The sequence below is a fragment of the Chiloscyllium punctatum genome, chromosome 11 (assembly GCF_047496795.1).
Source record: "Chiloscyllium punctatum isolate Juve2018m chromosome 11, sChiPun1.3, whole genome shotgun sequence".
NCBI classification, from domain to species: Eukaryota; Metazoa; Chordata; class Chondrichthyes; order Orectolobiformes; family Hemiscylliidae; genus Chiloscyllium; species Chiloscyllium punctatum.
Genome location: NC_092749.1, coordinates 51,897,433 through 51,913,238, shown reverse-complemented (window position 1 = coordinate 51,913,238; position 15,806 = coordinate 51,897,433). Strand labels below are relative to the sequence as shown.

Here is a 15,806-nt window from a genome sequence, read left to right as displayed (position 1 = left end):
TGTGTGACTTTGCAAGATACCACAAGTGGATGTGGGAGCGAGGCAGTCTCTCATTGAAGAGATCATCTTGTAGCTATCTATGGATCACAAGAGATTCATCCTGGAATTGTTATGGGAAGAAAAATCATTGGAACAGGCTCTATAGCTAGGGGTGCGGGTCTTCCACAACTAAGGAAATTCCCTGGAGACAGTTTCTCCAAATTATTTTGTGCTGAAATGAGAATACAGGAATCAATTGGAAACTTGAAGCAACCATGTCAGCTAAAAGGATTCTAGTTCTGTGGACAGTGAAGTGTGTTATCAATATAAAAGTGGAATGTTTCTCTCTTTTGTTTAAAACATAAGTTATCAATAAAAAAAAGTGTTTAATCAACATTCTTTTATTCATTTCTTACATCAAAAGATTTGAAAAATAAGTCTTGACGTATTACTCTTTCAGCTATTAACTGAAAATTTGAGTTTGATTTTTTATTATTGATCTTCAGGATAATCCTAACACATATGTGTAACTATTCTGTAGGCATCTTAAAATAACGCTAGAGAGGCCAGTATCCTGTGACCAAGTCACTCTGTATTAACACATGGACAATCCATGATACTGATCCAGCATCCTCGGAGCCAGCTGTCAGAGTAAACAGAACCTTTGACACTCCCGTTTTTATCAGTCAGCCAGGACTTCCTGATTCGACCCAGGTTAACAGCCCCAATCAGGGAACATATATTCTATGAAGTCCACTGACTGACCTTATTACAACCACTACATCCCTCCCACTGAGTCCAAGGATATAGATTGGTTCTTTCTCTTGTAGCTCTTGCTGGGTCATGTAGTATTGGGTCAGGTTCCTCCAACTCTGCCTCTGATACGGATGGCATGTAACACACAGTACCCTGCCTCTTGCATCTACAGCGTCTTGCAAGAAATTCATTCCCCTATTCAGGTGGCAGGGGCACTGAGGTAGAGACAAGTGCCATGTCCATCTCAGGTTCTGAGAAGTCCACATACTGTGAGAGAGGAGCGCAGTGTTTGACAGATGAACTCTACGCATATGCAGCCACTTTCAGTGGGAATCCACAATAACCAAGAATGCTGAGCCCATGAAAGGAGCTGCATAGTCAACATGTAACTGGGTCCAGGGTTTACCCAGCCATTCCCACAAATGTGGGAGAGCTGATAGTGGTAATTTTTGTCCTTGTTACTCTCTGGGCACTGTCCCACCAACACAGCTATATCTGCAGCCAATCCTGATCACCAGGCATAGTGTCTCACCAACATCTATATTTTGGAAACTGTTGGATGGCCCTGGTGCAGTTCAGCCAGTATCTGGCAGTGAACTTTGCTGATGGCAATCACTCTTGTTCTCCTTAATAATATACCATCCTCTATTGTGATCTAGTCTCTCCAGGTCCAAAAAGATTTCAATTTCAGTTGTGACAGCCCTACTGTTTCCTCCATTACCACTAGCTCTTTCAGTTTTGCCAGGACTGGACCTTCCTCCATCCAAAATCTGACATTGTCAGCTGCGACTGGAAGTGTGCCTAGAAAATTTAAAACCATTACAAAGTGTTTCATGTCTGTACCACCAATGGAGTATCTGCCAGTGAGAGGCAGCTCAATGCATCCGCATTTGCTAACTGGCCTTCCAACTTGTAATTATATACACATCGTATTAGAGCCCACTGCTGAATTCGGCCTGGGTGACACTGTCTTGTCCTCTTTGAGTGAGCCTAGCAGAGGTTTGTGATCTGTTATTATAACAAATTTACATCTGTAAAGTTATTGGTGGAACTTCCTGAATCCAAATATGTCAGCCAAACTCTCCTTCTCTATCTGGACATATTTACACTTTGCATTAGCCAAAGTCCTGAATGCATTTAGGTGTTCCTCACCACAGGGCCACTTATGAGCTAATACTACCCTAATGCTGTATAGGGAGGTATTGCATGTCAGCACCAGATCTCATTTGGGATCATAGTGTGCTGACACCTTACAGAATGACAGCCGTTTCTTCATTTCCCTGAAGGCTATGACTTGGCTACACGCCCATTTGCAAGGCTGACATTTTATTTTATTTTTTAAAAATAATTGATGCAAAGGTGCCAGGACGAAGGCCAGGTTATGTACGAGCTTTCCATAATAATTCACCAGCCCAAGGAAAGACCTAGGCTCCAGGACAGATGTGAGAGCTGGGGCATCTTTAATCACCCTCATATTATCTTCCAATGGGTGTAATCCGGTCTTGTCACGTGGGCTGACCTGGGGTGCCTGGAACACATACCTTTCACTTCTAAGGCATACGTCCACCAGGGAGAAACATCTGAGGACTATGTCTGAGTTCTCTAAGTGCTCCTTATTAGTCTTCCCGGTTATTAGCACATCATTTAGATAAATGGCAACATGGGGTAGACCTTGTAAAATATTCTCTATCGTCCATTGAAAAATTGCACAGGCTGATGATACATCAAATGGCAGTGTTGTATATTGGTACAAAACCCTTTTGGGTATGAACTGCAGCATACCTACGGGACTCCTTATTTAATTACAATTGCAAGTACGCATGGCTCATGTCCAGCTTCATGAAGGACATTCTGCCTGCCAGCTTTTCATATAAATCCTCTATGCCAAGGACTGGGTATTTAGCCAGCAGTTTACTGTTTGTTTAAAATCCACACAAAGGCAAATCAACTTGTCAAGCTTCATAAATCGGTACGACCAACACTGCCCATTCTGCAAACTGGTTTGATGATTCCTTTGCTTGCCAGCCTTCTGATTTCTGTCTTTACTTTTGCCCACAAGGCAAATGGCACAAGGCAGGCCTTGCAGAATCACGCAATTGCTTCCTGGTCAACAGGCAAGGTAGCTTTGGCTCCTTTGATACTCCCTAGACGTTCCTGAAGAAACTCCCAGTATTTAGGTAGTCAGACAGCCTTTTCTAATTGAAAAATGTTAAGCCAATCTAAGTGAATCTTTCTCAACCAATTTTACCTCACCTTTCATTACAATCAGTGGTAACTAAACCAGCTGCTTCACATAAGAGACTGTAACCAAAGCTGTACCCTTAATTTGTGAAGGGTCCTTAGTATGGATTCTTAGTCGAGCCAAGGTCTTCTGCAAACCCAAGGGTTGGAATCCAGAATGAACTTTGTTAAACATTGGTTCTACGATCACTGAAACTGGTATTAACCTCCATTAGAACCAGATGAGGCTGTTAATCAGGTCCAATCAGAAAACTCATTCTAGACTTGGCTGATCTCGTTACAATCACTACACAGGACATGAACACATCCATTTGAAGTATAATGCTGTATCATTAAAAACATTTAAAATGTTGAAATGCAAAATTATTAGCCTTTGACTCCCACAGGAGAATGGCGTTAGTCTTTAGCTCTTTGCTTTGCCAGTCTCAAAAATTGTATCCATACTTTTTTTTCCCCAAGACGGACAACTGGCTAATAAAAGTTGCAAGCTGCAAATGAACTCTCAAGGTACCACACTCAGCTACAGGTTACTGACCCCACGATGAAGTAAAATGAGTTTTTTTGAATTCTTTATTTTTTTTTTGCTACTGTCTTATTAATGACCTCTATCTTTGCTCTTCCCCACAAATGAAAACATTGTATCTGAATTTAATTTATAAAAACCTCACTCCTCACCCCGGTCTATTCTGAAGGAAGCAGACACAGCCTGTTCATCTTTTCTTGGCATCATCCTTGTAAACATATTCTGCACTCCCTCCAGTTCCTTTATATCTTTTTTTAATAATATGGAAATCAAAAATGTATTCAATACACCAGGTGCGGCCTAACCTTGGTTAGGCTCATGTTTAATGTAAGTCTTTGCTTTTAAATTCTATCCCTCTAAAAATAAATCTTAGCACATGGTTTGATTAAATAAAAACATGAAAATACAATGTTTCAAAGTGTCATGATTTGTGTACTTATACTCTCTTTACTCAATGATGGAGTGAAAAAAACTGTTGCAAACAGTTTGTATAGCATTATTTGATATGATACACAATATATGAAAATTAAGTCTTTAGAAATGTTCCTCTTACAAATGTAACAACTGAGGTTACAAGATCTGTCCAAGTACAAACTGATCCAGAGCCGAAAAGATCAGGCTACATTTCAATAAATAATTTACTGAGTTAAGCATTTTAATACTGCACTGCATGATTCCTCAGAATGCCTGAAGCTTGAGATTTGTTTAAATCAAAAGTTAGCTTTATTTACATGGTAATTCTCTGGGGTTCATCACCTCCATAATGCTATCCCATTCCCAATGCTGTTCTATAACCAAATAGTACTCGAGTCTTATTCAAAGGAAAATTATCTGCAATTTTCTTTCTATTTGTTGGTTTCATAGCCCTGACAAAAATGAGCAATACTAGGGAATGTTCACTACTCTCGGTCTATTTCACAACACAGGCAGCTAGCTTTCTGTTCATATCTCTAATGACTGTACACCAGCAGGCCAATCATTTCTTCAGTACAAGAAATCATGATGACCTTTCTTCAAAGAGTCTGCTTTTATGAGCCAAAGTTAATTCCATAAGCTACGTCACATGGTTAAACAAGGCAAGTTGCCTGTCCTGTATCAAGACAGCATTAGACAATTCTGTTTTTGAGGCAAAGCGTACAATCTACAAAACATGGTGAAACTCAGTTGCTTTCCCAGGTTCATGGAGTTAAAAATTCAGAATATTTTGAGTCAGTTATGTTTAATTACACTAAGTAGGTTCCTCAGTTTAGAGTTTTAGCTTATAACATTAGCATTGGATTGAATGTAATGATATATCTAAGGTGCTTCACAGCAGCATTATGAAACAAAATGTATGATACCAAATCATAAAAGGTAGTGAGGGGCCAGAGGACCAAAGAACTGGTGGAGGAGTTAGGTTTCAAAAAGAGTGACTTAAATTCAGAAAACAAGGCACAGGACTGTAAAGAGTGAACCCATCAGCATAGAACTGATGCAACCAAAACATAGTTTCTACCAGGAGTGGAGCGATTAAACTGGAGAAGGTAAAAAGGCCATAATTAGAGACGTATAAATACCTTGGATGGTTGTGGGAGGGGTGGAAGTTACAGGGAAACAGAGAATTGGAACCATGGAAAAATATTAAAACATGGGTGAGAATTTTGAAATTATGAGGGGTCTCCTTGGGTGACTGTGCAGAGTCTGCATATTCTCTCCTTATCTGCATGGGTTTCCTTCAGTGCTCCGGTTTCCTCCCACAGTCCAAATTAGGTGCTGATTAGGTGGATTAGCCATGGTAAATGCAGAGTTAAAAGGAATAGATTCGGGTGGGTGAGTCTGGGTGGGATGCTCTTCAAAGGGTCTCAATGGGCCAGATGACCTGCTAGACCAAGAGCCAATGTTGATCCTATTGATGGGACCTGGTAGAGTTAGGAAACAGAGCTTTGGAGGATTTTACATAGGCAGGCTAGAATGTAGGACATAAACCAGGAGCATAAAACCATTCAGTATGGCCAATCACCTCAGGATTTCAGCAGTAATAATAATGATTCTACTATCCCATGTACAAATAAACATCATAGGCTGAGAAATGTGGGGGCTGGGGTGGGGGGGGGCGGGGTTAAGCAATGTTAAAAAGATAGAAATAGGCAGTCTGAGTGAAAGTCTGAAAATGGTAGAAAATTCATGAGGTCAAAATGACACAGTGTGGTTTAGTTCCCAGACATTTGCCAGGGAGAGGGATGGAGCTGATAACTAGAAAAGAGAGTTTGGAATGTGCGTTGAAAACAACGATTTTAGCTCTCTCAATATTTCAAATGGAGAAAATTTCAATGGAGAACAGATCCTTGGGTGACACTAAAAGTAATCAATTGGAAACAAGAGGAGCAATAATTGAAAGTGATGCTTTTGATATGGTAGCTATCTAGAAATGAATCCAGGTGAGAGCAAGCTCACCCAGCTGGATAGGATAGTTAATCATGTCAAAAGCTACATATCGGTCAAGAATTAATGTCACAGTCCCATCACGTGATCCTTAACTTTTCTTACCACCTCCTTCCTCCGCCCAGCCCTTTCTTCAACCAGTTGAATATTTGCAACCTATACTTGATGCCAAGCTGAACTTCCATGTCATCATGAAGATTGCTTGCATAACATCATGCAACTCCATTCTACCTCAGCTCATCTGCTGTTGAAATCCTTATTTTATGTCATTTTAACTTCTAGGCTTGACTGCCCCAGTTGATTCCTGGTTGGCATTCCACATTCTACCCTCCATAAACTTCAGAGAGTCACAGAGATATACAGCATAGAAACAGACTCTTCGGTCCAACACATCCATGCCGACCAGATATCCCAACCCAATCTAGTCCCACCTACCAGCACCCAGCCCATATCCCTCCAAACCCTTCCTATTCATATACCCATCCAAATGCCTCTTAAATGCTGCAATTGTACCAGCCTCCACCACTTCCTCTGGCAGCTCATTCCATACCGGTACCACCCTCTGTGTGAAAAAGTTGCCCCTTAGGTCTCGTTTATATCTTTCCACTCTCACCCTCAACCCTGGCACCAAGTTCTGTTCATTTATCAGCCCTGTGCAAGTTAACCTGTGTTGACTTTCAGCTAAACGATACTTCTATTTTTTTTAGATTAGATTAGATTAGATTAGATTGGATTACTTACAGTGTGGAAACAGGCCCTTCGGCCCAAAAAGTCCACACCGACCCGCTGAAGCGCAACCCACCCATACCCCTACCCCTACATTTACATTTACCCCATACCTAACACTACAGGCAATTTAGTATGGCCAATTCACCTGACCTGCACATCTTTGGACTGTGGGAGGAAACCAGAGCACCCGAAGGAAACCCACGCAGACACGGGGAGAATGTGCAAACTCCACACAGTCAGTCACCTGAGGTGGAAATTGAACCCGGTTCTTTGGCACTGTGAGGCAGCAGTGCTAACCACTGTGCCACCATGTCGCCCGTACAGATTTAAAAATCGGTATCCCTGTTTTCAAATTTCTTCATGGCCTCATCTTCCCCATCTTTGAAATCTCCTCAAACAAACCTCAAAGATATCTTTGCTCTGCCAGTTCTTGTCTTTATAGCATTGCCAATTTTATTTGTTCCACCAACAATGTTGATGTCTTCATCTGTCAAAGCTCTCTCTACACCTCTCCATCTGTGTTATACTCTCCTTCTGCACAGTTTCTTTCCTAAAGCTTTTGTGAAGCCCCTTGGCATATTTTATTGTATTGAAGGTGTTTAGAAATGCATGTTATTGCAGAAAGCCCAATTTCTGCATAATGGCCATTTGCTGAAACTATTAAAATAAATTTAGAAAATAAGTTCATTGGTTTAGGAAGTTACGTTTTTTTCCACTTTGGGACTCAATTTGAATCCGCACCCAAGAAACTGAATGAAAGTTGGCTCTCTGTGCTGATGGCATTCATCCTAACTAAATCTAGGCAATTCCTGTCCAGTGCTTTGGTGGAAAAGGCCCATGACACAGAAATAGCTCATAATCTAATAAAAAGAACCAGCATATTTAAAATGATCAAACAGTCTTGTGGTTGACTTTATTCCCCAGAACCACTATCTTCCATTATGTTGATATCAGAATACTGTTGGTGTATAAGGGGAATTGTCAGATAATCTTAAATATAAATGGTGAGTTCGTAGATCTGAATGAATTAAATACGACATATCATAATCCTGACAGTGACCCTGATATAAGTTTAAGGTTTATAACCCTTCTCAATTCTCCTGAATTAAGACTTTATGAATTAATCTCCTTGAAATTGCTGGCTGAAAAATTGTAGGGCACTAAAAAAAGGGTTTCTCTCAATATTTTGTGTAAAATTAGGAAAGAAAAGATTGGTTGACTTGGCTAAGTGTTTGGAAGTCATGTGATGAAACTTCAGGACTATGTTGAAATATATCAATATACTGTGAGTCTATTTGGGTCAATATTATAGAGATGCCTTCATTTACGAACTTTTATGATCTCAGGGAGGGTTAGACATAAAAATATTTTTCATTACATAACCATAAATCTTTAATCGATACAATTTATGATCTATATATTTCATATAGTTTATATTCATTTCACTTACCATTGGGAACAAAACATATTCCCGGAGGAAATCCTGGGATTCATACTGTCCATAATCTCCAAAATCAGCTACGAGGAAAGATAAAAAATGGGCAATAATTATTCTTATTGCTGCTATTAGATTGTCCCTTTTGTTAAAAAAAAATCATAATTAATTCTGGCTGGGACACTAAGATTTTCCTAATTATACAACATTGGAGAGCATAAACCATTTTGCAACTGACAATGAAAAGATTTCAAATCATAAGTTGGTCGGATGCAAGTAATGACTCCCCTACTGCTAATTTAAGTTTTACAGGTTCTTCTACTTGTTCACTTGGTGAGGCTAATACGCACCTGAACCCAACAGGTGTGAAAGCTTCTAGGTAACTCTCCTTTTCTTTACTGATTTATTCAATCTTCATTGAGTTGGCAGTTAAACTGCTATAATTAGACGAACTGGCAAATCTAAAACATCAGTCAGAATCACAATCAGTAACGCTCTAAAATACATGTGTACAGATGTCTTACATGTTTAGAAATGGCATGTAAGATACTCAAGTACATTTCTAGGATTTCTGGCACTACAAGCATCATTTTGCTCATAACATAGTGTCCACGGTCAGCATTGCGCTGTTGGTGTGAGCTACATCTGATACTATTCCAGTCAGATGATTATGATGAATAAATCTAGCAGAAATATGCAAAATAGGCAGACCCTGGTGCCAATCATTATTAAAAGTTGATTTTGGTGCCAGTATGTATAATTTGAAGTTAGCTTCTGGCTAACATATTTTAACTACACACAGCTAAACAACCATTTAGAATCAGGAAATGGTTCCAACACTATTTGAAAGGGATTATTAACTACCTTCAAGTCAGTTGCTAATTCATTTTTACTGGCTCATAGTGAAAGTGTACATGCTTGTGATGGTTTTCACAGTTCTTTTACATGTTTGGAAGTTTGAAGAGACTGAGATGGGACCTATTGTGGGCCCTGATATCAAGGATTTTGTCTATTTGCGTTCAGACCTATGCGCAGTAGTATGCGTTAGTCTTGGACTATAGCATAACAGTGGAGTTGACAGTGGCATGACAGAGCAGAAAAACTGCTGTAAGAAGGCAAAGGAAGAGATGGAGGTGGTGGAAATTGGGCTCTCAGCAGGCCATCAATACAGGTGGTTCAGTGAGCAATTCCTCTACCTCAACTCCTGCCTCAAACAGGCTATTAAATTACTCCACTAAAAACGTCTTTATGGAAACTTGATATCTGCCACAACCACAACTACAGCCTCACAGCAGGACAAAACTGGCTTTGCCAGTGGCTGTGAAAGTAACTGTGATCATGAACCTTGATGAATATGGCTCCAACCAGACTTCAACCGATGACATAAGCAACATCTTCCAGTCTGCAGTCCACTGCTTCATACAGAAGGTAGCTGAAGCTCTCTATTCCAAGAGAGAGTTAAAATTGTTTCATTTTCTCTTGTTGGAATATAGTATGGGTCTAAGCATGAGGCTTTCCCAGGATTGCAGGCTTCCCCAGGCTGCAGGAGGCCATTCATTGTACATACATTATATTGTGGGTACCACAAGACAGCTCTGAGATGTACCACAACCAATAGGAGTCCAACTTCCCATGTTTCAGTTGGTGACTTACCAGGAGCAGCATATCATGCAGGTTAAAGCTCAATTATCCTGAAAATATTCACGATGCTTTCGATCTGCTCTATTTTACTGTGCTAATAGCTTTTGCCAACTCAAACGTGCACATGCTACTGGGCTTCACTTTGACAACTTCGTTCATGACTCCGGTGCATACATAAAAAGAAGCCAGCATAGAATAAAAGCTCTACTGCCGTGCAAAATGTAATAGTGTAGAATTACAGTGTTTAAATCATGTTTATTCTGCTTGGATTATTTCAGATGGTGTAGTTCAGCCACAAAGCTGAGATTAAAACTACCACAAAATAAATATTTCAAGCAAAGTTCATAAATCAAACCATGACATTTCTTTGCAAAACGTCAATTAATCACCCACATATATTTCCTTAATGCCAGACATGCAAGTGCCTTTACCTGTCCTAGTGTTGCTATGCAGTGTAGAGCAGACTGAAGATGGCTTTAAAGAATGGCTTTCAGCTGTTGTGAGCCTAGAAAGTTTCAGCTTATACCTTCCTGGCAGCAGTGACAGGCTACTGCAGGGAACTGCTGCAGCTGCAGTAAAGGGTAGATACACAGCAGCATCCTAAGAGAAGACAATAGGTTCAAGCCTGGGGTGCAGCCTCAGCAATCCCAACAACTTGGAGGGAAGATTGCTGGATTACTGTTATACTCTGCAAGCCCCATGTACAGTGGTATCTGCAGGTACAATAACAGCAGAATGTGCAGGTTAGGTGGACTGGCCATGCTAAATTGGTCATAGTGTCCAGGGATGTGTAAGCTAGGTAGATTAGCCATGTGGAATGCAGGGTTACAGGGATAGAGTATGGGTGGGTCTGGGTGAGCTGAACTTTGGAGGGGCGGTGTGGACTCAATGGGTCAATTTGCTCCCTGTTTCCATATTGAAGGGATTCTATGATTCTAAAGCTGCCAAAGAGCAATCTGAGTTTGCGTGGCAGAAGACTAACCTTGCATGATGTCAATCCATTGCTCCACTCTGCACCCAGATAAGATAAAGAGTTTGGCAGTGCTACACTGGAAGCTGAATCAGAGATCATCAGACACTGCACCACGAATGGTCTGCAGGTACACTAATGCAATTGGCCACCACTACCACACTAGAAAGAATATTGCCATGCCATCCTGTACCCTGTTTGCCTGCATGCAACTCACACCAGTATGTCATCACATCAAGACCTGGCTCAAAGACAGCCTTTAAAGTACATGCAACATCAATATCTGAGCTGGTGTCTGAGAGTGAGTGCATAGATGATGTGGCTTCTTCATCTTCACTGTCTTCAATTCTTCCATCATGACTTGGCTGGACTGAAGGTCTTCGACATCTTCATGAAAAAGCTTCAAATTAGGGTGATAATGAGTTTATGGGGAGGGAAACAACAAGTGCAGACTTTTACCATCTGCAACTTGTAAGTCAGGAGAGGAGTACCGAGTAGGAAAATACTGTCATCTTGTATGATTATGGCCAAACCAGTGGCATTGGCTCAATCATATTTACTTCCATGATGTCCCTTCCTGCTTCTGCATGTGCCACATTGTTTTGGAAGAAAGGAATGAATGTTGTGCAATATGTGTGAATAATGCAGTTGTTATGATTGATTAGCTTGCTCTGTACAAGTTGTGGGATATGTGTGTAAGGCTTGTAGCAGTGCTAAGTGTACGATGGGGAGATGAAGCTGTTAATAATTTTAGAGTCATGATTGATAAGAGACTGTTGATGGGTTAATGATTGGGTGCGAAACACTGTGTAGTGTGAGGGAGTCATTGGTTGTGAACAACATTGAGAGCCATTGCTGCCCAAAGTGACATGCTAACTAAAATCCAAACATGGAAATTGCATTTTTGCCTGACAATGTGTAAATAATGTGACATTGATGATGGAATCCAATATTGACTCTGATGCACCAGTGCAACTGTTGGACATATGAGGAACAGTGTCCAAATTCTGAGACCTCAAACCCAGAACCAAGTTCATGGTTGACAGAGCAACCTCCTATATATATCAGAAACCTGGACCATGTACAGCAGACACATTAAATCTCTGGAGAGGTATCACCAGCAGTGCCTTTGTTAAATCCTACAAATCCACTGACAGGATAGGTGTACCAAGATGAACATCCTCTCCCAGGCCAAAATATTCAGCACTAGTCACCCATGACCAACTGCGATGGTTGGGCCACACTGTTTGCACGCCCAACATAAGACTCCCTAAACAAATGCTCCACTCCAAACTCCACAATGGCAAGCAATCATGAGAAAGACAGAGGAAACATTATAAGGACACCCTGACAGCATCCCTGTGCAAATGCAACATTCCCATTTGTACATTGAGAATCACTTGCCCGAGAGTGCATGAATTGGAAAAGCATCCATAAAGCTGCCAACTACTTCGAACGGCATCGAGTGGAGGTCAAACACAAGCAGCGGAAAGATTGCGCTGAATCCAGAGTATCCCACTCACCCGCCTCCTCAAACAGCACCTGCGGTAGAATCTGCATCTCTCGGACTGGACTAATCAGCTATCGCAGAACTGCCATCCCTACAGTGGAAGTACATCACTCTTAACTCTGAGGGGCTGCCAAAGGATTCGAATGTGTAAAAGTGACAAAGTCATCAAGCATGTCATCTTCACAGCCATATACACATGATACATGTGCTTAATACTTTTGTATATTTGTTCATTCAGCAAGTTGATTACTATGTGGATGTGCTTTCTTTGGTTACTGCTTATTGGCCACCTGCTAAAATAGTATGCAACATCATTGAAAATTCATCATGCAAACATCTGCAACTTTGTTGAGAAAGGCAAGCAGTTATCATAGTCAGCTCAACTACTTTGAATAACTGTACCAAGGCAGCAGAGGAAACCATGTCTAAACAATAAAGAGCAATACCAACAAGACAGAGCAAAGGACTCAGACCATCCAGTTACATTTGCATAGCAGAATAAGGGCAAATCTAAAATCAACAATCTTAGTGCTTACTCTGATGAAGTCAATGTGTTACTCAAAATTATTGGACACATATTTAGAAGCTTTATTAAGATATACTGTGCCTAATAAATTAATGTGGAATTCTAATCTTTGGTGAAGGAGAATGGATACGAAGATTTGCACTGAATGGTGCTCGATATTTGTTAAGTAACTATACACTTATAATATATTTATTCATGGTATGGATAAGACATTTTCCATTGAAATTGGTGCTTTCTAATAATATTAGCATGTCTGACTAAAATGCTGTCACAATTCCACTCCAGCAGCAAGTCCATCAACTTTATAGGGAACACTGTTAACTTTAAGTGTTTAAACATACTGAATCAAAAACTGGTTTATTACTGCTTACATTTTACCACATCTTCAAATATATTCTGCAAAATAGCCTCATATAAACCATCTTAACAAATGCAGCTCTTGTTCCACAACCAATAAACCAGGTTCTGAAATTTCTTAAGACTCAACACAGCTGCAGTGCACATTCCAGAGTCTCTTCACACCTACACACCAGTTTCACACTTTGTAGGTGCCAGGAATTCAATTCATTACAATTGGATTTCATCCCTCAAAAAGGCACTTGTAAATTTAAGGGATCCAACCACAAACAAATGTGTAAACACTGTTTGGCTTATTCACCACATGTTCCACCTCATAAGTTTGGAAAAAGCAATGGCTATGGCCTAATATAATTTATATCAGATATCAATCTACAAGAGTAATTTTGCATGGTTTTCTTGTCAGTACAAATCCTTGCCACACGCAAGAACAGATTTGAATTAGGCTAAAACTGTAATTCTGATTCTCCAATACACTTTTACTGGTTGTAAGATTCTGTGGCAAAATAAACTTTCCAAAAATGATCTACTATCTGCCGTCGCCAATTTCATTGGAAAATCTGGGCAAAAATGTTTGCGTCCAGTCAATGTATTCCTTTATCCACAAAATCTCTTCGTTGAAATTTAGTACAGCTAAAGTCTAATTATTGATTTATGGCACAGAATAAGGAAACCCTGAAAAAACATACTTTGTACATGAGTTGGAGGTTTCTTTCAGAATTTTTAAAATTAGATCATGTGATATGAGTATTGCTGCTTTGCACAGCATTTTTGGTCTCCCTCTAATTGCCACCAATGAATGTATTAGTGAGTTGCATTCTGAAATCACTGCAGTCTTTGGGTGATAGAGACATGCACACAGTTGTTGGGAAGGGATTTTCAGGAGTTTGAACAAGGAACAATGAAGGAACAGTGACAGCTCCAGATCAGGATGGTGTGTAACTTTAAAGGGAACACGCAGGTGGTGGTATTGATGTGCATTTGTTACATTTGCCCTTCTAGGTTGTAAGTGTTGTGGGTTTCAAAGGTACTGTCAAAGGGGCCTTGCTGAGTGCTGCAGTGCATTTTGTTGGTGGCATGCATGACTACCACTGTGCATCGGTGGTGAAGGAAGTGAATGTTAAAGATGGTGGTCAGTGTGCCAATCAAATAGTCTGCTTTGTTCTGGATGGTGTCCATTCAGAGCTTCATCAGCATTGCTGAAAGTGTACCCACCCTGCCAAGTGAAAAGTATTTCATCACACTCCTGACTTGTGCTTTGCAGATGGTCAACAAGCTTTGGCAAACAGATGGCGAGTTATTTATTGCAGAATTCCTAGTTTCTGACCTGACCTTGTAGCTATGGTATTTACAGTTTCTGGTTAATGGGAACTTCCAGAACGTTGATAGGGGCATTTAGTCACAATAATGCCATTCAATTATGCTTCAAATCTCTCTTATTGGAGATAGATATTCACTCATACAAGAGCCAGGTAACATTATTTATCAGCACACACCTGGATGCTTTCCAGGTCTTGCTGCATAAGGAGACAGGCAGCTTAAGTATCAGAGGTGTCATGAATGGTTCAGAGCTTTGTGTAAATATCAACACCAGTCCTACTTCTGATTTTAAGATGGAAGGAAGGTCAGTCATTAAGCAGCTGGTGATAACTAGGCTTAGGACATTATCCTTTTCTGATGTCCTTGGACTGAGATGATAACCTGCTTACAACCACAATCAATTTCCTTTGTGCCAAGTATGACTCCAAACAGCTGGGTTTTCTCTTTGATTTCGACAGACTTCAGTTTGCTCGGGCTCTTTGAAACCCTATTTGGTCAAATCCTGCTTTGATACCAATTTCACCTGAGTTGCTTTCGAGACCATTTCATGGTGGTGGCAAGATGGCAGCAAGTAAATCACTCCATTTGGAGCTCCACTCTGCTTCCCGGTTCCCTTCCCTTTCCTTCTTCTCTCTTCTCAAATTTTGTTTCCCGCACTGCCCCCACTTTTGAACTATCTCCTACCTAAGGAGTCGGGGTGCAACTTGGAACCGCATCATGGGTTGTGTCCTGCAGCGACAGTGGACCAAACGTGGTTTGGAGTGACAGCAATGAATCAAGAGTGGGCCAGTTCAGCAGAGAGAGTGGGCTGGTGAGGCAGCAGCAGTCAATGGAGAGAATGGGCTGGACAACGAGCTGCGGCCGAACACTGAGCAGTGGTCAACGGGCCATGACCCACATTATCTTCAGGCAATCAAAGGCTGAGGTCCCGGCAGCAGCAGGCCTTCACCAGCTGAGGTCCTGGCAGCAGCACAGAGTCCCGGTGGCAGCATGGAGTCCTGGCAGCAGCCAGCTATCCCCAGCTGAGGTACCAGTGGCAGCACAGAGTCCCGGGGGCACTAGGCCATCATGGGCCAAGATCCTGGCAGCGTGGAGTCCCAGCAGCAGCAGGCCGTTATGGGCTGAGGTCCCGGCAGCAGCGGGACGAGTTAGAGTTTGGACAGACAGCAAGTGAAGGTGGTGTTGCCTCATGTTTGGCAGCCAGCTGGGCACAGACTTACGTTGGAAGAGACTAGAACTTCTAAAACTTACGTCCTTTATAGTTTCTTTATTATCATTGTTGACTTTTAAACACACTGCCCATGCTCAGCTATGTTATTTATTTTTTAATCTGTACCTCTGTAACAACTTAAACTATCAAATACCTTGGTACACTGTACCGGAGATGGCGCTGCGAGG

At 41.1% G+C, this 15,806-nt stretch overlaps 1 protein-coding gene across 7 annotated transcripts in view; it reads right to left on the bottom strand.

Annotated features, from left to right (window-relative positions):
* LOC140482978 (tyrosine-protein phosphatase non-receptor type 14-like) overlaps nucleotides 1-15,806 on the bottom strand; it is a 259,454-nt gene that overhangs the window by 77,685 nt on the left and 165,963 nt on the right. For all 7 annotated transcript variants that reach the window (XM_072580789.1, XM_072580788.1, XM_072580790.1 and 4 more), the window contains one exon: nucleotides 8,100-8,167. In XM_072580789.1, the coding sequence (XP_072436890.1) occupies nucleotides 8,100-8,167 (68 nt within the window). The remainder of the gene's footprint in view (nucleotides 1-8,099; nucleotides 8,168-15,806) is intronic.